We start from the raw sequence: 23,308 nt of genomic DNA, 5'->3' as shown, positions 1-23,308 counted from the left end.
ACCTGAAACATGATGCGAAAATTACATATGCATCGGTTAGCTCCCTCTTAGGCATGTGTATAGAGGACGACGAGACTATACGTGTTGGAAACAAGGGTGTCCTCGTTAAAGCCATAAATGATAGATGATTGACTGTCTTCAAGCGCCATGCACTTTCCTCATACGACGCCCTCCGCCTTCTTTTTATGTAGTGTGGTCGGTCCTGCATATATGACCGCAGCGCTTTCTGCGTCTTAGCTTACGACAGATATCAATATGTGACTACGGCGTTGGAAGTCATTGGAGCAGAAAAAAAGAGCGCGTAAAGAAATTGCGGAAGTGCGCTAAATATGCCATATCTGGTACGTATACCAACGAAAAAGAGTTGTTTTCTTTTTCCTATCGCAGAGGAGCTGGGAGTGGCCAACCCCGACTACTACAGCTACCTGAACCAAAGTGGAGTCTACAAGTTGGAGGGAATCAACGATGCCCACGACTTCCAAGAGACTCTGGTCAGTGATCTTACTAACTGCACTGCTAAAATCTAGAAAAGAAGAAATTCTGTGACTTTACATGCCGCCAAAATCACGGTCTCTTTGTGGGGCGCGCCCTAGTTGGGGGAGTACGGAATAATGTTGACCACCAGAGGTCCTTCGACGTGCACCTAGGTACATGAGGGTTCTCGCATTTCGCCCCCGTCGCAATGCGGACACCGCGGTCGGGATTGAATCCACGACCTCGAGCTCAGAAGCGGAATGCAGTGGCCACTGGGGGTTACCGCGGCGGGTCGTTAAGATCTCGAAAGCCAACAGAAACCAATACCGCTAGGAAATGCTAGAAAGGAAAGAAGCAGTTTGAGGTCCATCTGTATTCCTTAAGCTAGAAGCAATAACTCATGGAAGGAAGGAAGAAAAATTGCCGAGGACACCTGAGCACTTCTTATGAGTTGTGAATGCGGAGGTATTTATGTCCATTTGTACGCCGCTGAGCGGTCCTTCTATAAACTTCTCGCGGGTGGGCAAAAGCTGAGCGCGTTGAGATGCTTGGTGCGTTTCAATTTGGCCTTACCTATAGGTGAGAACTTGTGCGGACAAGGAGCGCGCGGATAACACAAGCTTCCGAGAGCGTGGGCGATTTGGCTCATCGGCGACGCCCTCGACCCTCAAGCAACACCTCCGGCGCGCTATGCTCCGTCGAGGCGCACTCGTGACGTGTGGCGTCGCAACCAATGGGAATTTATGTGCCGTTTCGCTGCTACGGACGGCGGACGCCGGCTTTTTCGCTCAGTGAGCCATTTGACGCTTTCGCATCAAAAAAGAGGCAAGGGCAGAGAGGTCAGCCAATGAAAAAACCGACTGGCCACCCGGTGGTGGAGGAAGCTGGGTATTGAAGGGAATTAGTTGTAGAAAGAGACGAGATAAGACATGATTTAAGAACCCGTGCTCATTTTATCTAGCGCGGTCGAGAGCTCGTTTCTGTACACAATGCGTCGATACACAATGGCCGGTCGTAGAGCTGTCGGTAGTTACCACACAGATCCAGTAAGCATTCGTGAATGTCACGCAGAGTCATAGGCTGCAGTGAACTGTTGCTTCAGTTCGTCGTATCCCAGGCGGAAACCTGGGCTGTACACGCGGATCCAAGCTATAGACTAGTGCTGGTAAATTCAATCGAGCTTCGTTGTGCGAGTGTTTATATTAGTGCCTCAGCAACCAAAGCCTTGTAGCTTCTCAACAGTGCACAATGTGATGGGCAGGTCGAGTGGCCGTATCTGAATGGCCGTTACTAGTGATGCCACATGGCCTAACATCCATAAATAGACTATGTCGCGGCTATTGTCGATTGAGTGAGTATAGTATCTTGGTAGCAACTAGTTCGTCAGGTCTATGACAAATGAGTGGCATCAGACACTGAAAAGCTGATTTAGAGTCGCAGAACATGACCATGAGTCTGACGATTCCGGGGTTCCAGGTCCATGGGAGCTAGTCTTGTTTACGACGCAAAAAGAAGTGACCGAGTGCAGCGACAATTTTACTTCGTTCAAGAACGTAATATGTTTGAGTTACGTGCCCCCCCCCTCCCACATATCCGAGTAACCTTGAAAAAGTAACCGTTAACCTTTTCTTACCTGTTCTTCCTCTCGACATATTTACCCGAATCGCACACGCACGCACGCATTGTGATGAGCCAATGACTTTTTGGCTCTCAAATAGCCAGCGCCCTTCTTTACAGTCCCCCTCTCTGGCTCCAGCATTTTCTCACCTCCGACGAGTATCCCGTTAATAAGTTCCCAAGAGATTCACTTCTTTTAGGAAGCTCCATATTCTCCTTCCTCGTAATTGTCTTTCCAGAACCTTTTTCTTTTTTCCAACTAACGAGGAAGTCAAATAGCTCTAAGGTTTTCGTGTTAGGAGGCGCGCCAAAATGCGAGCGTTATCCCGGAGGCGGCCACGCCTTGTCGGCATTCCTTTAGAGCTTGTTTTCTATTCACCCTGCAGACAGACCCGAGAGGCCTTTCTCTTTTGTGGCGATGCGTCGCGGAACCTCTGATAGGTCCGCCTTCTTTTGACTCTAGTTTCAAGGCATTGAATCGGGAAAGTCTCGAGGCGCACCCTTCCCGTTATGGGTCGCCGGATTGGGCGCTGGCTCGGAACTAATGCGCGCCCATCCTTTATATTCGCGGCTTTGGTTTCCGAGGGCTTTGTTTGTACTTCGTTTGCATATCTTGGCGCCGTTGCGAATTTCGTGGCAGCTAGAAAAGGTCACCCTATGCGATGACTTTGTGAACTTGCTCTTATACACTGCATGATTGAATCCGGGGAGAATTCTCCACCTCCACTTTATCTACTCAAATTTCGCTATTACTTGGGCGAAATTGGCCGCGAAGTTCACCGTAACTCGCTATGCTGTTCATGCGTCATATGCATGCAGGGAACTATTCAAGAGCTCATAGGTCTGTTTATCTTTATTTTTTCCTAAATTTTATAAAACTGGCTACAGTCGCGAGCATCTGGGAGGAAAAGAGTGTTGTATAAAAACAGAGATTCCCGGGTATTTCCACTGGCACCTTTGTCGAAGTGTCCAGAGTAAAGTCTGAACTTCTACACTAGGCTGCTGACGCTACTGAAGTCTATAAGACCTCCTCGTAAGACGAAGACGGCAAATAGTGCGCGCGCGCGCACACACACACACACACACACACACACACACACACACACACACACACACACACACACACACACACACACACACACACACACACACACACACACACACACACACACACACACACACACACACACACACACACACACACACACACACACACACACACACACACACACACACACACACACACACACACACACACACACACACACACACACACACACACACACACACACACACACACACACACACACACACACACACACACACACACACACACATATATATATATATATATATATATATATATATATATTGATTCGTGGATGTCCACCAAGGCTGTTGCAAACCACCACTACAACTGCTGAGGGGGTTATGCAATGCTTTATGACTTTAGAGTAATGGTAGTTATGGGGGGTAACTGTAACTTTGACAGCACGCCGCCGCCCATAGCGGTACTGCAACAATATTGAAATCAGTTGATAGGCTGGATATTCGTTGATAGCTGGTGTTGCGCAAGCTACCATCGCCGCGGCAGCTTGCACAATCGTAATCCTTAGCGGGAAACGTATGCGGGGAGCGCTACGTGCTTCGGATTGCACGTAGGCGCAGGAGCGCATTATCATCAAATATGTGGTTCGGATCCTTGTTCAGAGCTGAAACGTCGGTTGTTCTGTATGTTGTATGCGTGATCCCAATGAATATAGGCACTGTTCGCTTCACTTTGCCGACTGCTTGTAGCCTCTGCCTTACGGGGGTATGAGCCTTACAGGGGTATTTCATTTGGGGGTATGCAATGACCTCGTGCAAATACTCGTTCAAAACAGCGCTTTGAGACGCTTGACGCGTTGAGCGTGCCGCATAGTAACAACCTGCTTATAAACATTAATCGAGCAAGCGCATCTTCTAGCTTACGACGAAAATAGATATGAAGACAGGCGTTCGTCGCCGAAATTTTTCGCGTAGTCGCCCGGAACCCTTTTTTTTTTTTACAGCGAAGCTGTATATTTCTAACCGATTCGTCTTTCCGTCCGTCTGTCGCCTGTTCGCCGAAAACTCTTCCGGCGCAATCCAATGCGCATGCGCCAAAGAGAGAGAGAGAGAGGCGCGCGATTGCCTGCGCCATGCAGTAGTGCCGTGGTTGCTCTCCGTCGCAGCTGAGCGTACGGGCAGCACTTTCTCTTCAGCTCCGACACGGGTAGGCCAGGCGCCATACATACTCCTGAGGAGCAGGCAGCTTTCCATCAGCAACGCCGCGAGCAGAACCCGGAACGAGCTCGTCTACGCCGTGCCGATGCTGCAGCCCGGGCACAAGAAGAGGCTCGTGCAGCCGAGCGCAAGCAGCAACTTCGTACCTAAAATCCGTCAGCCTGCCAAGCCGTCGTTTAATGAACCGTCGGAATTACCCAGTGATAAACACTGGGGCCGCACGTTTCAGCTTCGCTGGTTAACCATCTGTACGGAGTGCTTGGTCGGTGGTTTTTTTTTTTCACGGGCTTTCTTTCAGGCTTGTAAAACAAGCTTATTTAGCACGTATTGAGCAGCAGAGAGCTGAATCGGGAATTTTTCAGGATGGTTTACACTTTCCTCATTGACGCTTTTTGCTCTGAATGCAATCATTTAGCAGTTTATTAATTAATCATAACTATGTATTTAGACGAAGTAAAATAAAATCTAGCTTGCTCCAAGCGATGGCAAAGAACATCACCTTGGCGTTGTTTAGCTACGTGGCACATATGTATTTCTAAATTTTTGGCACAAGTCACTCGGGATGCATGGTGTAGCAGTCAGAAGATCGAGAATTGTCGGAAAGAATCGCACTAGGCACAGTACTCGACTAGGGTAGTGCATAAAGATCCGGTGTGTGGCTTGACAGCCACGTTGCTAACGTGCTTCGTTGCATCCCAGCAGCGCATAGCCTAATGCCCATCAAACTGTCCCGCTGGCATAGTCATCCGCGTTCCCGTATATACGTCTACACGTGACGCGACGTGAACACGATTCGGGTTTTGTCCTGCGGATGACTAATCTAACTCTTTGCGATGTACCGGGTCGAGCTACGTGCACCACGGTTTTCAAGGCACCGAGTCTTTCGAGAAGCACACTAGCTTCGTTAACTATCTTATTTCTTATGCTTTAGACCAGCGCGAGCGTGTCATTCACTCGTAGTAGCAGAGCACGCCAAGCCGATTAATGTTTAGTCTTGCACGCAAGCAGCTTGGCGGCGACCGCATCGGCATCGCGGTAAACGTGTGTGGCCTAGCGAAGCTATTCCTCAACTTGAAGCGTTTCCTTCCCCCTCTTCTTGCAGAAAGCCATGACGGTGATGGGCATGAGCGAGGACGAGCAGACCCAGTTCCTGCGCGTCGTCATGGGCGTCCTGCACATGGGCATGATCACCTTCGTCGAGAAAGGAAACTACGCCGTCGTCGAGGACGAACAGTGTGAGTGACACGAGTGAGCATAGCTCGCACGTGTAAGGACCAGCTGTAAAGTGTAAAGTTCGGCCGCCAAAGGAAGGCAGGTATAGGGGCGTTAACTGCAGGAGCATCCGTTCCGTTACCGCTCACCGAGAGAAGTGCGCGGAGGGACAAAAGTGAGAGCGAAAAGCCCCATAAGGAGCCACAAAGGTATTCAAGGACGCTGACAGAGACGTTCACATGACACGCGCGAGGGTTTACGAATGTCACAAGTACGCGTTCTCAACAGTTGGATGATACTTCCATCAGGTATAACTTCTCATTGAGTGATATTAATGACAAGCATTTGCTCGCTCTCGCAGTTTCGTCAATGAACCGAACTAATCAGTGAGATGACCGTATGAAAGCAACTTTCTAGGAGCACGGCGACGCATTTGCGAATCGTCGGACGGGTAGGTATCTGCAGGCGACGAGATCTAGCACACGCATAACGTGGCTTCGATGAGCATCCCACGGAAGCAAGGGCCGACTCTGAGTAATACGCGACATTGAGTCGGTCAGCAACGCGCACATACTGTGCAAGCATCAGCAAAATACTTTTGAAGGATACTACTCTAATGACGCCGGTGCAACGCTGGCAAGAAGCCCAGTACTTACTCGAATAAGCACGTATAGGGGAGAAAAGACAGGCACTGTGCTTGTCCGTCCCTCAATTGCCGTGAAACTTGCTCCAAGTGCTGCAGTCGTCGTCATCGTCGTCATCATCATCATCAGCAGCAGCATCAGCGATCTTACGTTGGTTGATTCTATCTTTTGCCTCTCCATTTCCTAATTTCATCAGACCACCAAATGTTCTGCGGTAAAGGGCTGCTACACTCGCTAGAAATCACCCGTGGGACTCGCTTCGGCCATCTTAACGGGGTTAGCGCGTAGCGCTGAACGCGTGCGCTGACTAATGCCGACGCTACGTCGGATATACCATCTACGTGGTTACTGTCTGAAGCTTAGAAGCTGACGCACAAAGAGGGAGCGGAATGTCTTCCAGCGTTGCCAGCGTTTCACACCATATGATGACTCGCAGTTCGTCCGCCTCCACGTTACCCCACAGTCGTTTCCGCCAGAGGCGAACGGGTCCGTTCGCCGAAACCTTCCGCCTCTGGACGTCAACTCCAAGGTCAGCTCTTCCCCCTCCCAACAAAACGTATTAAACTGAATAACTTTTCAGCGATCAGCTCTGTGGGATAAATTGCGGGAGTGGGACGACGAAGCGAAAATCCAATGTCATGTTTGAGAGGTGCATCGCTTAACGACTTTCGGCTACTCTGTGCTACTCATTGTATATAGGTATATCTAGCTGCGCCCATGTACTGACGGAGCAAAGGGGTAGAAAGTGCACACGCGTGTCGAAACACCCGTTTTCGTCATTGACGTTTTCTTAGTTATTGCCATGCTGCCAGTGCAAGGCGAAAGAGAACTCAGAGTGAGAGAAAAAATAAGAAAAGGTAAGAATAGCTGATAATCCTTATCGGTAATACGGAAATGGGTAGTTGCCTCTCGCTAACCGAAACGGAAAGAATGCTGGAGTGCCGGTATCGTACGGGCTCGCGAGCTCCCAGCAACGGGCCGGCAAGACCTCTCTGAGGGCCCCTCTACTCATTACGCGCTGCGCACGGCCAATGGAGCGCAGGCGACTTGGAACTCAACTGTTAGCTTTAGCATCCCCCCTCTTCCCCGCCTGCTTTCCTAGCTCCTTCGTTTGTCTTTTCCCGTTCTTTTCTTTCTCTTGCAGTTTTTTTTCTTTCTTTTCGCTTCTCTTGGTCCTCATGAGACGAGCTATAGGGTTAAACAAGAAACAGTGAACTTTATTATGCGTTGCTTAGCGCACCCACAGCTCCCTACCCGACTATTTCTGCCTATTCCGCGGTAATTTTCTTTTTTTTCTTTCCTCTTTTCTTTTTTTTTTTTTTACTTTCGATCATTTCCTAATACGTATACCGAAGGAACTATAGCCGGCGTGACTGCCATGATATCTTTTCATAACGCCATTCATTCCGATAACACACGGGGAAAAGAGGAAAGAGAGAGAGAGAAGTAAGTACGAACAACATTATGAAGATGGAACGGAGCGAGAGCAGGAATAACCCTGTGTTGGGCGCGATTTAATCCCAAAAGTGATTATTCCTTTTATTGAGCACCGGTTTTGAGGCGCTATGCGCGTCGATGTGCTACGTTGTGGGTATGCCTGGTCTTCCGTCCTTGCCTTGATTTTTTTTTACTTTTTTCGTCAATCTATATAATAATCTCCATTTATTCTTGGCTCTTCGTGTAATCTTGTTAAACAGCTTTTTTTTTTCATTTCTTCTTATGCCGCATTCTTGTGTGTGTGTCGCTTTTGTATCAATGTAAATAGGTTTTGGCGTGGGTGCGATAGATAACTGTGTAATCAAGGAATGCAGGAGGTATCCGCGAATGCCTTGGAAATATCTACGAAGGTTCCACAGCTACCTTGTTTCTCCACACAACAAAGCGGAAAATTACCTATCAAGAAAGTGATCAGGCAAGGAGAAACAATTTCTCCAATGATTTTCACTGCCTGGTGAGAAGAAGTATTCAAGCTATTAGACTGGGAAGGCTTAGGAGTGAGGATCAATGGCAAATATCTCAGCAACCTTCGGTTTGCAGAAGACATTGTCCTGCTCGGCAACACTGGAGACGAATCGAAACAGATGATTGAGGACCTTAAAAGAGAAAGTATAAGAGTGAGGTTGAAGATTAATATGCAGAAGACAAAAGTAATGTTCAATAGCCTGACAAGAGAAAGAAGAATTTGGGATGGTCAGTCAGGCCTCTAGAGTCTGTACAGAGTACGTTTATATGGGTCAATTACTCACGGGGGACCATGATAATGAGAAGGAAATTTACAGAAGGATAAAAATGGGTGGGAGCGCATGCGGCAGGCATTCCCAAAACATGACAAGGAGCTTACCATTGTCGTGGAAAGGAAAAGTGTACAATCATTGCATTCTACCGGTGCTAAAATATGGAACAGAAACTTGAAGGTTAACGAAGAAGCTCGAGTTCAAGTTCATTACTGCGCAAAGAGCGATGGAGCGAGAAATGTTAGGCGTAACTTTAGGAGACAAGAAAAGAGCTGTGTTGATCAGAGATCAAACGGTGATAGCCGATATGCTAGTTGACATTAAGAGGAAAAATTTAGCTGAGCAAGCCCTGTTATGCATAGGGTAGATAACCGGTGGACCATTAAATTTACAGAATGAGTGCCAAGAGAAGGGAAGCGCCAGTTGAGGATAGCAGAAAATAAGGTTGGGGGATGAAATGCCTCAAGTTGGAATCAATTAGCGCAAGGTAGGGGTAATTGGAGATCGCTGGGAGGCGCCTTCGTTCTGCAGTGGGCACAAAAATAGGTTGATGAGGATTATGACGATGATGATTATAGATAAAAGCCTGCTGCTTGAAAAAAATATGCGTCTTAGAATTCAGAAGGCAGCCACATCCGCAAACTAATTCGCACAAAACGAGGAATGAGTGAGTGAGTGAGTGAGTGAGTGAGTGAGTGAGTGAGTGAGTGAGTGAGTGAGTGAGTGAGTGAGTGAGTGAGTGAGTGAGTGAGTGAGTGAGTGAGTGAGTGAGTGAGTGAGTGAGTGAGTGAGTTGGGGAGAGGGATTGAGAGAGTGTGTGGGAGAGAGAGAGAGAGAGGAGTCGGGTACGGCTGTCTAAGCTACGCGGTGCTTCGTAGGTGAAATATGATAAAGGCCTGATACTTAAGGCAGCGCAAGGACAAGTGCTATCAGAGAGCTAATATGAGTTAATACGTAGCCTGAAAAAAGAAGTATTGGTATTGTTGGAGGTAAGTAATTCGTCTATTGTATTAGCCAAAACGAACGCAATTGAAAGCAAAACGTACAGCTCGAATAGCGCACTATCGGCGTAAAAGCCAAATGAAAGCAGAACGCAAACATAGACATCGAAGGGCAAAGTTAATTGTAAAGCGGTGGCTTCGAGGTCATTACACTGCCTTATTACGTTGGAGGTAACGACGGTTTAGCTCCTCACTCGGGGATAGGAAGCAGTGCGTTGAACAGGTTCTAAATGAAACGAGAACTTACGCTAGACTGTTCGATACGGGATGTTTAGGCACTGTAGGCCAGAAAATGACGTACTCTATCACTACAGTGCCTAAACATCCAAAGGCCAGAAAATGACGTACTCTAGCACTTCCACCATACCTTCGCGTAACGTCATGGACAGTGGAAAAATTTTCCAGAAGCAAGGTATTTGTACTGAAAAACAAACACAAAGAATAATAAATAATAAGAAAGAACATGAACAAGAGTTTAGGATCGCCAGTCAGCCTCCAGAGTCTGTGAAGGAGTACGTTTACATAGGTCAATTACTTACAGGGGACCCCGATCATGACAAGGAAAATTACAGAAGAATAAAAATGGGGTGGACTGCACACGACAGACATTGTAAGATTGTGACGAAGCTTACCACTATCACAAAGAAAGGTGTGCTATCAATGCATTCTACTGGTGCTAACATATGAGGCAGAAACTTAGAGATTGACGAAGAAACTTGAGAACAAGTTAAGGACCGCGCAAAGAGCGATGGAACGAAAAATGTTAGGCGTAACGTTGAGACAGGAAGAGAGCGGTGTGAGTCAGAGAGCAAACGGGGATAGCAGATTTTCTAATTGACATTAACAAAACAAAATGAAGCTGGGCTGGCGATGTATTGCATAGGTTAGATAACCGATGCACCATTAGGGTTACAGAGTGGGTGCCAAGATAAGGGAAGCGTCAGTCCATGACGACAAAAGACTAGGTGGGATCATAAAATTAGGAAATTCACAGACACAAATTGGAATCGGTTGGCGCAGGACAGAGGTAATTGGAGGTCACAGGGAGAGGCCTTCGTCCTGCAGTGGACGTAAAATAGGCTGATGCTGATGACGATGACGAATTTTCAGTTCTTGCGACTATTCTTACACAAAAAGGACACAAATGCGTAAAGCATGTGACATCACGTAAATGAGTCGTTAGAGCTTGGCGTTCTGTTTCTTGATTAATGAACAACCCTTCATTCACGAAAGAAATGCAGTTTCCAGGGGATAACCTGCCTATCTATCCTGAGGTAGCAGCAGCTTTAAAGAGAAACTGTGTCATTCTCTCCTACTTAGCTGTTTTAGCTCTCCTACTTAGCTACTTAACCACTTCAGTCCTCAAGGTTCTCACATGAGTATTTGCTATACTACCACCAAGATCTGCACCAGCGGCGGCTCCAGGCGGGCTCACGCCCGACACCTTCAACGCCCACCGCTGCGGCCCTCCTACTTGTCGCGGCTTAGCACGCCAAGAAGTATTGGCCCACCAAACAGTATCCCCCCCCCCAGCCTTACACGGTTCGGTCAGTGCCGGACAACTTTCCGTATCATGTGAGCAAGCTGTATGTGACTAACCTTCCGTAGTTTTTTCAGCGTCCGGCAACAGAAACGGACTTAGCGATTTCTAATAAACTCCTACGGGTGCAATGCGGCGGCGCAGATGTCAGAATGCGGAACAGATTAGAACGCTCGCTGTGAACAATAGCGTGACGTCAAGGTTATCGCAGCATATAAGCAGGAGAGGTATCGGCGCTAAAAAAACAGCTGCGTTATCGATGGGGAGGACACGTATAGTTCGTACACACGAAGAACAACATGCGTACGAGGAGCGCCGGAGGGAACAGCGACGAGAATGTGAACGGCGCCGGCACGAAACGACCACCGACGAAGAACGTTCGCGCGTTGCTGAATGAAAACGACAATCGCAAGCCGAGGCACCTCCGAGCGAGCAACGATGCCAGACTCGCAACGCAAAAAAATGACAACCATTCCAGGTGGAATGGCACCGAAAGCGCTTTGCTTTTCGTTTGTGAGCTTTGACTGTCGTGAGCTTTTGCTGCCATTCCATCTTCACAGAGTGTAATGGTTGTCATTTTTTAATTAGTCGTGAGCCACCGTCGAGATAAGGACACTGTGGCACGTGAATCGCCGTCAAGTTCGGCCCAGTCGGTGTTTCAGCTTCCGGAGACAACCGCAGTTGTCGTTGTCAAAAGCGCCTGCGTGTTACTCGCGTTTCTTTCTGCTCGATGTCATCACTATACACAAGCCACATTGCGGGTGGCGCGTCTGTGTTGCTTCCCTCGCCTGGCAACAGTGTGACATGGGTCGCCAGTGTTTGATTTTTAACGCGACAGCGTTAAGGAGCTCGTGTCGCAGAAAAGCCGGTGTCGTCGGCGTCGGCGGCGTTGGCCGTGAGCGATAAATCCCGGCAGGCACTTGTGGTCGTCATTTCGATTTCCTTTTCATTTATGTTAGGTCTTGGCGAGTTGGTTATCAATATCGCAAGTATTGAAACGACGCGTGAAAAGACAGGACAGAAAAGAGGGGCTGGCGACACATAAAGCGTCGACTTCCAAGCAACCGAAACAGATTTTTTTTTACAGCGACCCTTTAAACCCTAGCGCATTTGTCCTGTCCGTGGGCGATCGACCGTGGTTTCAAGTTAATTGCACTTCACTTAATTGTCTCAGATCCACTCTTTGTAGGCGACCGAACTAGCGTCGCAAGCCAAGTCGCAGGCAGTTGAAACGTCTTTGGCTAATCATGAGGTAAAGTACATGTGAATGTCGTCATGTGAATAATTTCAAGCCACGTTGCAATGGGTAATCGTTCTAGATGTCGCTTACAGCTTCGCTGTCATTGTTTTTATGTTGTTTTCGTTTTCCTTTTCTTTACCGCATAAAAGCCATAAGTATTTCCCGTGCGATTTTAGCTGTGCTCCAAAAACGCGCCTTAAGGTGCCTTGGATAACTCTCATCACTGGCTCTGTCTGCCACAGTGACGTCTTGTATTCTTGCTCGAGAAAACTCAAGTGCTGCGCTGTGTACATGGAGCCTGGGGAAGCGTTGTTGGTTCTTCGTGTTCCACGAAGGCGCTCTTAGCCTTTCTCAGAGGCACGGTCCTATAGGCCAGACATTTTAGTTACTTGTCGCTGCCTGTGCTGGTGTTTGTTGTGCGCGTGTGTACTGTGTACAGTTGCTTAATTCCATGCATCAGCGTTGCCATTTGGATTAGCATGCTCGGCGAAGATCGGCCAGACAAACATCTCTAGCCCGCATCCATTACAGAATGTTTATCTCTCCTTCAAGAAAACAAGCGGTGAGACGTTAAGAGGGATGGCAAAGATCCAAGTCATCTGAGACGCGATTTGCTTCCCCTTTGTTATGTTTTTTTGTTCCACAACACAGACGATGCAAAAGACAAGGAAGCTACATAAATTCTGAAAATTGACGACTAAAGCGTAAGCATTGTTTGGCTCGGCTGTGACTTCATTTTTGCTTAGTTTTGCTTACTTGCCGTTCGTAGCTTATGTACGTATACCTACTGCCTTTCTGGTGGAAAATAATTCTTAGGTGTTAGTAGACAATTGTCAGATTTTCTCGCCGCATCCTACCCATCCACTGCAATCGTACACCAATTCAGATGCAACGTCGTGCACGAGCGCGCCTCGACGGAGCAGAGTGGTCGAAAGGGAACACCAGCGGCCACAGTAGTGCTTGAGGCGTTTCGTGAGGGTATAGTTCATCGCCGCGATACCATGCCACCCTCGCGAGCCTGTGTTATGCGCGCGTTCGTTGTCCACACAAGCTTTCGCCTGTGTTCTGACTGCGCCTCGGTAAGGCCACGTGAAAGCGCGCCAAGCGTCTCAACGCGCTCGCTTGCCCGCGAGGTGTTCATGACTCGAAGGACGCTTAGCAGCGTTCAATTGGACATTGGACCACCCCAAAGTATCAATTAGACCCACACCCAGATTTAAATTCGGCCCACCCCCAAATTTAAGTTGGCCCACCCCCCCCCCCATTTAAGTTGGCGTACCCCCAAATTTAGCTTGGCCTACCCCCAGATTTCAACTTGGCCCACGCCCAAATTTCAGTTGACCCCCCCCCCCCACACACACACACAATTTCAGTTGGCCCACGTTCAATTTTCACGTTGGCCCACCCTCAAATTTAAGTTGGGTCGCCCTCAAATTTCAAGTTGGCCCACTCCCTAATTTAAGTTGGCCCGCCCCCAAATTTCAGTTGACTCATGCCCAGATTTCAACTTGGCCCATGTCCAAAGTTCAAGTTGGCCCACTCCTTATTTTAAGTATGCCCACCCCACATTTCAAGTTGACCCACCCACAAATTTAACTTGGCCCACCTTTAAATTACAGGTTGACCCAAACCCAAATTTCAGTTGACCCATTCAAAAATTTCAATTGGCCCACCCCTACTATTAGCTTTCCCGTGCCTTTTGTAAGGAACCCTATGTATCTCTATTGATATTCTTTCTTTTATTTTTTTATTGCTTTAGATTGTTCCTTAGCGATTAAAAGCTACCAATCATCTATATTCACACCATCATAACGATTAAATGTCTTTGCAAATTACGCATATTTTGTGCAGATACAAGGCATTACACTTCTCGCGTGACAGGACTGGGGAGCTCGCCAAAGAAAGCTTACGCTTTGAAACATACGGCCAATATGAGCGACGGATATATCGAAGTCATAAGCGAGTATAAATTAATGCAGTCTCTTCCCCCTCCTCTCTCTGTTCTTTCTTTTTTTCTTTCTCCTTTTCCTGTTACTTATCCGGCCGTTTGAATATGGGCTTGTTTTTGACCTTCAAATATGCGCAGTGGAGAAGAAAAGTCGAAAGACCACAGATGTCGCAAAAAAAATTTTTTTTTTCATTCATAGGCTTAGCATACAGGCGAAAATCAAGTGGTATACATCTTATACGTGCGAGACAGTTCCTTGTTGCACTGGCTGTGCTAAAAGAAATTTAATTTTTCTCTTTATGCCGTGGTCTCTGCATTTTTGCTCCCGTCTGTATAAACACTCCCAAAAACGCTTTGCTAGCAACCTGTGTTAGCGTGTTTCTTGTTATTGCATACTCTACGGTTAGAGTAACAGCGCGTCGCACAGGACATACGAAATCAACGGACGAAGCGCTGTGCGTTCATACCACTTGCCCCGACCTCACTATAACGTGCACTAACCATCCTGAATTTGCACATTCTCGAAATTCACAATCGCTCGCGTTGTCCGCTTCTTTCCCGTCCGTTTTATTCTGCACTGTGAAATTATTCATTTGCAAAATACCAGCAAGTCTGTTTCGATGTCTGATAGCATGAACAGGCAGGTCAAAACATACGTGACGTTCAGAATCCACAGCAGAGAAAAAAAAAAGAGAAAGATAGGAGAGGACGGGAACGTTAGCAAGTGTATAAAGACCTGCTGGGTTACCCTTTCTGGGGTTAGGGCACGAAAGGAATGAGAGATGATAAGAAAGACGAGGTATAATAAAAATTACTACGAACCAAGAGGGATAAGATAAGCTAAAACAAAACTTGGGCTTTAATCCACTCTGTGAAGATGGTGGCACAGCGAAGCTGTAAAAGACACCTATAGAACAATTACCCATTGGAATAAAAACAGGAACAGCGCAACACAGGACGAGCGAGTAAATAGGGCAGAGCGCTGACTTTCACCTTTCAGCCCGTTGCGAGTAGTATATATTTGTGCGGGCTTTAATAAAGATGTTGTTGGCAGTTAGCGCTGGACCCTGTGCTCTTCCTTGTCCGTGTATTTTTTGGCGCTATTTATAATGAATCTCTGATGCGTTATCTTGACATGCACTATTGTAGACGCGGCACTCGAAAGCGATAGTATTCCAATCCGTTTACTCTATACTGACCCAGCGCGGGAGACCAGCCGGACCTTGCATTGGCTAACTATGCTGTCTCACCTTTTCACTTCCTTTCCTTTCTTTCTCTCGCAGTCCAAATTAAAGGACTGCTTTTCTTCTATATCGACATCCTGACGATAAAGCTGTTGATTACGCCGAGAGCACAAACCCGATTTCGACTCCTCAGGCAGCTCATTAAGGAGCTCTTGCCCCCCCCCCCCCCCTCCACTCTCTCTTTTTCTCTCTCTCGGCCAAGCCCACCTAGGTTCTGCCGCGAGTAGCAGAGTTAATTGTCCGCACCCACGCGCTTCCAATGAGATTTAATTGGGAGGAGCTAACGGGGGTGGTTGCGCCTCCCTTAATTGGTGCTTTTCTTTTATTTCTTCTCCATGTTCTAATGCTCCTATTTTACCTCATTTACATGCATTTGTTTCAAACCTTTGCGCGGCTCCCTTTCTTTAATTATTTTCCTTTCCAGTTATCCCTCCTACGCATGTCTCTCTGCTTTCCCGCCCGCTTATTAACATTGCAGTAATCCGTTTGGGAAGGCCCTCTATATTTTTGCTGCTGTCAGCCGCCTGTAGTCATTCCTCCTTACTCTTTCTCTCTCCTGTCCCAATATCGTTCGCAGTGCGCAGGGTTATTTTTTTTTCTTGTGATGGCGCTGTACATTCACCCCCTAGTCTGCTTCTCCCCGCCACCAACTTCTTGTCCCGCTTTCTGACCTCAGCGTTCGCTGGCGCAACAGATTCGAAATGGTTTTTGCGGCGATCCTGTTGTACAATAATAACTCCTGAAAGCGCCTGCTGTTTTGTGGAAAACTGAATTGCGTCGTCGTTTTGTTCTTGTTGTTCCTAATGTTATTTGCCTTGGCGCACCATTATCGCAGCGTTTCCTCCTAATAAACTTGCCGCGGCGTTGTAAGCATGGCCAGGGTCGGGTGGCAGCAGGTTCAGCGTTTGGCATTATGGTCTAACGTCCATTTGCGCCACGCATGAACACGGTGTACGCCGAACCCAATTTGGTTCCTTCAGTGTAAACATGTTGGCCTTAGTAACAAGTTCACAAAAGTTCTCAGGTGCTTTCCCGCGCAATCGCTTATTGCCCACTATTTTATTTTTGTTCCGCAGTGGCTAATGTCATTAGCCTTCCTTATCGGGCACTTATTTCTTGTTTTTACCGTATCTTTATGAACACTCGCTTGAAATAAGACGTCTCGGGAGGTTTTATTATTTTTTCATGACAAGGTGGGGAAAATTGGGCCTGAAGGCTGCATACGTAATATCCAAGGCGCGTTGATTCCGCAAGCGGCGGTCCGCAAATTAGCGACAAGTTTTGCTGAGAAAAAAAGGCTAACACTCAAGTAAAGAGCGTGTGTTAATATTCGCATGCACTTACAACGCAGCGTCTCGGTTATGTCCTTGAAGAAGCCCCTCGCGGCGCGCTACGAGTGCACTGAAGGCAGTAAGGGCCACGTGGGAGTTAAGGTCCCAGTTTCTAAAGTTAGTTTTGGGGCGGGTCTTAAAAAACTGCGCTGCTGTCTGGGGCCACCTGGCATCGTAATTGTTCCTGCAGACTCGAGAGGCCGGACGTGCGTTATTGTCTTCACTTGCAGATGACCTTGCTTTCCAGACTGTTAATGAGCGTTGTTCTTTCCTTGTTTATTTTTTTCGCCAAAGAGTTTTGTTATGTGCAGAAAGAAGTCCGTGTCTTATAGCTCGAGGGAGTCAAAACAAGGTTACCTGCCTCACTTCTCAGTTATGCAAGGGAATTTATACGCGTGAGCGTAGATGGCTCATCTGTGAAATCGCTGTGGTTATATTTGAAGCCGTGAGGGAAGCGAGCGCCGGAGGAGAAAGGCGCCTGGAAGTGGAGAAGAGAATCGCCGCGTTCGTGCCATTTCCGTTTGTGCTTTGATGCCGGGGTGCTCAGTGTGCATGTTCGCGGCGTACCTTCTTTGCATGTGTAGCATTATGCGCTTTCCCTGTGGCACACCAGGCGTCACACCGTGGAGATCAATCTAGCGTCCGTGACCGCGTTCGCGGCCTTTCCGTTTGTGCTTCGACGCCGCGGTGCTCGCTGTGCATGTTCGCGGCGTCCATACGCTTGCACGTAACCCGCGTTCACGAAGCGAAGCGTCACTTTAACTTTTATTGCGATAGCAATTATATGGACGCCCCAGGCGCATTTCTGCCGTCGCCGTGAGGTTCCGTATGAGTGAAAGCGTGTGAGAGTGAGCCGGCGAACGCGGTTCGATCTCACGTGCGCGAGCGAGGAACGCGGCCCGGATGCGTGCCCTCTCCTGTGGCGTGCGAGACAGGGTGGTGAAGCGAGGGAGGAGGCCCCGGGGCGTTCTTCTCTGGCGGCTGCTACTGTGCCGCGATGTCCCCCTCGCCCGCCGCTCAGTACAGAGTGGAGACAACCGCGGCGTCTGTTACGGCGTTGGCCACGCGAATCGCGAACGCCGTAGTAACCGCTCTTGGCGGACGCTGTAGGGACGCGTATATCCGGCGCTCGTGTCTTGAAAGTGGTCTGCGACGTGGCTAAAGTGCGTGCGCTCGCGGGCCTGATCTTCGAAGCGATCTGCGATGTTTGCAGAGCGCGCGTGGTGCCGGTAGCTTCGTATGCCTTGTACTTTCGGAGTTTCGTACGCCTTGAAGCGACAGATGCACGGAGGTCAATTGGCTCGCGGCTGCTGCCACGATTCCTAACTCCAGCGTTTTCACAGACAGTTTCCGCTGTCATCGAGCGATGTGTGTTCATGTTTACCTGTGCGCGCGTGACACCGTGCTGGTTACGGTGTCACGCGGTATCGGTTGACGGGCTACTTGTTTTTTTTTTATTGCGATGAAGACTTACCCTTAGGGCATAATTCTTGGAGCGTACATGTGTATTATATGTGTACTGTGAGGCCTGTGTCGTGTATGAATTGAATCAGTGTTTTGTGGAATCTGTTGTCATGTATCCAGCGGTCATAGCTGGTTGTCACACTGTAGCGGAGGCCGGCTTGCAGTAGGAGACGCGAGCGTTCCGATTGTAAACCCGTACATGTCCATATTAGGTGGTATGCATCTGCTTCCACCACAGGAACGGAGCAGTATAGACACGTAGTACCCAGTGGTAAATGCGACCAGTTCCACATTGAGACAACAGCCGGTGTAAGGGCCACCCCGGCCCGAAGCCTCCTAAGCACAACTTCATCCGCCCTAGTAAGGTGAACGTGGAGGGAGCAGACACACGGTGGGATAAGAGCGCGTGTGGCCTGCCGGAGAACATTTTTACGGGCTCGGAGCGAGTTCCGGGGTTGGGGTGGGAGGGTGGGAGGCTAGTTGGGTTGAATGCATGATAGGATGTATACGCGCGACTGAACAAGGACGTAGAAAGAAGCAGACACATAAAGGCAGTGCTGTCTCTGTGTGTCTGTTTCTACGTCGTGGTTGAGTCGCGCTTAAGCATTCTATCATTGTTAAGTTAGTTAGTATGCTAATGTTTGCAAGTTTATACGGCCGATAAAACTACTATCCTTACTTCGTACAGCTATCTGCTAATTTGCTATCGCAATCGGTGCTTCGGCTTTCCAGCGGAACTGCGAATTTTTTGTTCATGCATGCAATTCTAGTGCGTCATCGGTATGTGAAACCAGCGTCATCGCTTATCTGATATCGTTGTCAATTCAGTGGTGATGATTGACAGTGGTACCACGTTATATCTGTTATTTCGTTGCAGCCGTTCCAACGGTAGGGCTCCTGTCCTCGACGCCTTGAAAGAGTGCGGAATAAGCGTGTGACTTTGTGTCATGGGGCCCTATAACGCAAAACTATTCCAATATGTTTTTATTCCAGTCTCCTGACGTCAAATTTGCGTAACCGCTGACGCAAGCATCGGGCGGTGACCCGCGGCATTGCCTGAACAGCCCACTCAAGCGCTGTCCTATAGTTTGTAGGAGATGACTTTTCTTTGCTTTCAAAATGAATAACATTGCCTACATTGAGCAGTTTTTCGTTTGTAATTTTGGCTGCTAGGAGGCGAGGAGCACGCTCAAGTGGAGAGGATTTCGATGGGCCCGAGCCAGCGTAATGAAAATAGATAACCGCATAAGAGGGTGGTGGCCGGTGTCTGCGATTGGTCCACTTTCCCTTACTTAGATTGCGGTGGCTGGTCTAAAATCGCGGCGGCGTGCAACGGAAGGTTAAGAATGTCGCTAAAACGGATCCTCAGCAAAGAAGTGTTGGAAGAGCGATGTCCTTTACGTGCTGAAAGTGCCCGAAAACGTTACACGGCCACGCAAAAAGCTTTCTTATACGCAACTAAACCCATGTTCTCCGACAGGTGCGAGTAGCCATTGCCTGAGCGATCGGCGGTAGCCATCTTTTATTCCTTTTGTAAGCGAGCAGCCTGCGAGAATTCAGAAGAAAATTCAGTTTTGTTCAGCATATTAATACATCTTTAACGCGTACACGTCACTTTGACGCGGTGAGTTGTCGCGGTTTTGTGACGTAGCGTGAGAGGCATGTGAAGTGAGTGGCGCCTTAAATTTTTCACCAATAGCAGCGGGCTAATGGCGAAAAGGCGTCGAATCAGAAATAACTATTTTTCTTTTGTTCGGTCCAATCGTGCACAATAAGTGGGCACGCGTCATATCAGATGGGGAGCTATCGCGGTTTTCGTCACGTCGCGTGACAGACAGTCGAAGTGGGAGTGTTCCAAACAATGTTTTGACCTATATCGCGGAGGGCTGATTGCTGAATTGGAATAGGAAAGTTCGGAATAGATTTACGCTATAGCGCCCATGGTTGACATTTATAGAAGTAGCTTTTGTAAACTCGTTTTTTTTCCTGTACTCGATATCTCGAGCATTGAGCCCAATATTTGAGCTAGGAAACAATTTTCGAGCACTAAGTTCCGCTAAAAATGAGCAGTTCGAATGTTTGTTTTGGGACAAAGATGTTCATATCAAAATTAAGTCGTTTACCGCGCGTCTCTTTCGGTTACTGCCTGTGGTTAACAGATTTCCACGCTGCTCGACTTCCTTTGATTGTCGGGGCTGTCGCGACGCTAAGCGATTGAGCTAAGCTCTGAACGTGCCGTGGCAGTCTGCGATAAACCGTCATCCCTGCACCAGAGAACCAGGGAGCAAGGTGACGTGTCGTATAGTGCCATAAATGCGCTGTTTGCGAGAAATATACCATGAAACTCAACCTCCATTTTTGCAAAACTTAATGTCATTATATTGCGAAGCAGAATCGCTACTGCTGGAGCTTTATAGAGCTCCAACAATAGTCCATTATCGTCACATATACCAGGTGTTGCTTTCTATGCGGAACACTTTCTTTTATAAGAAACTGTCATATCTAGGCCCCTGCCGTCTTTACCGATTAGCTATATGGTTAGAGGCGGGCATTATCGGGAACACTACTTTAAGCGACAATTTCGCTAATTACCTAGAATGTTCTAATTAACTTATTTAGTTACAGTCACTTTAGGGCACATGTTGTAATTGCCTAATTGAATCCGAAAAGAATCAATGTTCACTTAGAAGAAAATCTACAACCAGCACCACATCCGAGATATCCATCACGAAAATCTGCTAAATAATGCGTCGGCGTTCTAGTTACACAAGATCCTTCCGAACTGTTAGAGGCGTATTTCTGGAATCTTAACTGGAAGGCCAATTTATTTCGTAGCACTTTACTGCGTTCTAGATCTAGCCGTGCAGTGTTAGCCAGCGCCCAGACCAAGAAAGTAGATGGGAAAACGCGTCGAAACGTCTTTTGTTGTAACGTTAACAGAATTTTTAATAAGTGCCTGTGGGATTTAGCACAAATCTCTTTTACGAGCTGCAATATTCGAAAAGTTATACACTACTTACACTGGAAATCAATGCGCGCAATTGACTAATTAACAGTGTTTCACTAATTAACTTTTGAACTAATTGCTTTGACGCAATATCTTACTACACGAATTGAAGCCAGTGATTTCACAAGGCACTTCCTCTTGGAATGAATTTTGAAACTAGCACCACTTTTTAATTAAGCGCCGTCAATTTTTTGTCAAAACGCCTTTTTATGCATTGAAGCTCAAGAGTTAATGGGACACCAATGCATTTGGTCGCAATCTTCGGAAGCGCATATCTCGAAACTGGTGACATCCTCAGAATTCGTTCCAAGTGGACACGAATTTAAATGCCATCTGCTACAATTCGTAAATTTCAACATGTGGCTTAAAGTAGTTAGTTTAAATGTTAGTTAGCAAAATTTGTTTCTTAGATATTTGCTTTCATTTCTCGTACGAATAATGTCTGTCTCGGAGAGTAGTGTGGCTCATTAAGTAGAAAGAGGGACATGTCACGCGTGATTTCTTCAAAATTCAGTGAACTATATATATATATATATATATATATATATATATATATATATATATATATATATATATATATATATATATATATATATATATATATATATATATATATATATATATATATATATTCGATCAGTTGCAGTCGGTCACAAACAGTGTCGCAAACGGCATGTGAGCCGCAGCTTTCCGTTTCACGATGCACTCGGAGCCGGAAGTCACATGATTTCGAGGCTCCCGCATTCCACAAACTCTTATCCGCCAACAGTATAGGACTCGGGGGGAGGGGGGGGGACACTCGGCCCTCTAAAGAAAAGAAAAGAAAAAAAAGGGGGAGGGAGAAAGAAACGTGTTTCCGTGGCGACCTTGGCACACACACATTCGGACATGCCGCGGTGACAAATTAGTCGGGCACGCGCTAGCTGGGTGCCTCCCTATTATACGAGCACTTTGCATCCGCTCAGAAGTTCGCTGATGCGCTCCCTCATTAGCAGATGGCGTTCTTAGGCTGTCTCGAACGGGGGGCGGGGCCTCTCCGAAGCTTGCTAACCGCGGCCCACCTTGCTCCCAGGCCCCGGTGGCTGGCACCCGTCGTTTCACGCGTGGGAACTACGGCGACTTCGCGCTCTACGAGCGAGCGTTCGCCGGAGAGCTGCCAATGCGGACCGTCAGAAGCACACGTTCGCGTGCGTGATCGATGTGTGGCGGACGACCGCCGTGGCTGTCTCCTCTCTGTCAAACAAATGGAGTATTTCCTGTTCGCCGCTCGTAATGCAGCCATTCGTCGTGCTGACTCTGGAGATGGATGTAGTAACTATAATTGATATGTCACTCCTAATAGTTAATTAGACGCAACTAGTAAAAGTAACACGGTGCTATACTTCTAGCGCCGTGCTATATAGCTGTAGCTATCAAATCCGACAGCCGCTTTCCTCCTTTTACAGAGATTGCTATGCAGGAAAGCTTAGGAAAACTAGTTAAGTAGGTAAGAGTCTAGTTTAGGAAAACGTTACTTTAGGAAAGCTAGCATCACTAAATACTGACCGTACAGTTCTTGCTTGGATCGAAAACTACCTGTCGTTTCGCCGACAGTGCGTAGTATTAAATGGCAAGAAATACAGTTTCGTAGATATCATGGACATCGGGGATCCGACAGGGCTCAGTTTTGAGGCCACTTTTATTTTTAATATACATAAATGACATTAGTTCAGGAATTAGCTCTACTATACGGTTGTTTGCCGATGACTGTGTCTTATATAGGAAAATTTTAAAAAAAACAAGATAACGTTGCCCTGTTACAAGGTGACTTATCATGTGTTCTTGAATGGTGTTCAAGGTGGGGAATGAACCTAAATGCTAAAAAATGCGTTCATGTTACTTTTACACGCAATAAACACAGGCTAACCTCTGAGTATGTCATCAGCAATAACACAACGAAGCAAAAATTACACTATAGATACTTAGGTGTGACATTCTCAGCCGATTGTTCATGGAATGCTCACGTTGATACAGTGGTTGCTAAGATCGCCAGGACCTTAAACTTTATACACCGAAATCTGAGACACGCGCCGCTTGTTTGAAATCAA

General features: G+C 47.4%; 1 protein-coding gene across 2 annotated transcripts in view; it reads left to right on the top strand.

Moving 5' to 3' along the window:
- LOC142571891 (unconventional myosin-Ie-like) overlaps positions 1-23,308 on the top strand; it is a 351,690-nt gene that overhangs the window by 262,750 nt on the left and 65,632 nt on the right. For both annotated transcript variants that reach the window (XM_075680576.1, XM_075680575.1), the window contains exons 9-10: positions 388-491; positions 5,459-5,591. In XM_075680576.1, the coding sequence (XP_075536691.1) occupies positions 388-491; positions 5,459-5,591 (237 nt within the window). The remainder of the gene's footprint in view (positions 1-387; positions 492-5,458; positions 5,592-23,308) is intronic.

The sequence above is a fragment of the Dermacentor variabilis genome, chromosome 2 (assembly GCF_050947875.1).
Source record: "Dermacentor variabilis isolate Ectoservices chromosome 2, ASM5094787v1, whole genome shotgun sequence".
Taxonomy (NCBI): domain Eukaryota; kingdom Metazoa; phylum Arthropoda; class Arachnida; order Ixodida; family Ixodidae; genus Dermacentor; species Dermacentor variabilis.
Note: the sequence above shows the minus strand (reverse complement) of the source record. Positions and strands in the feature narration are given on the sequence as shown.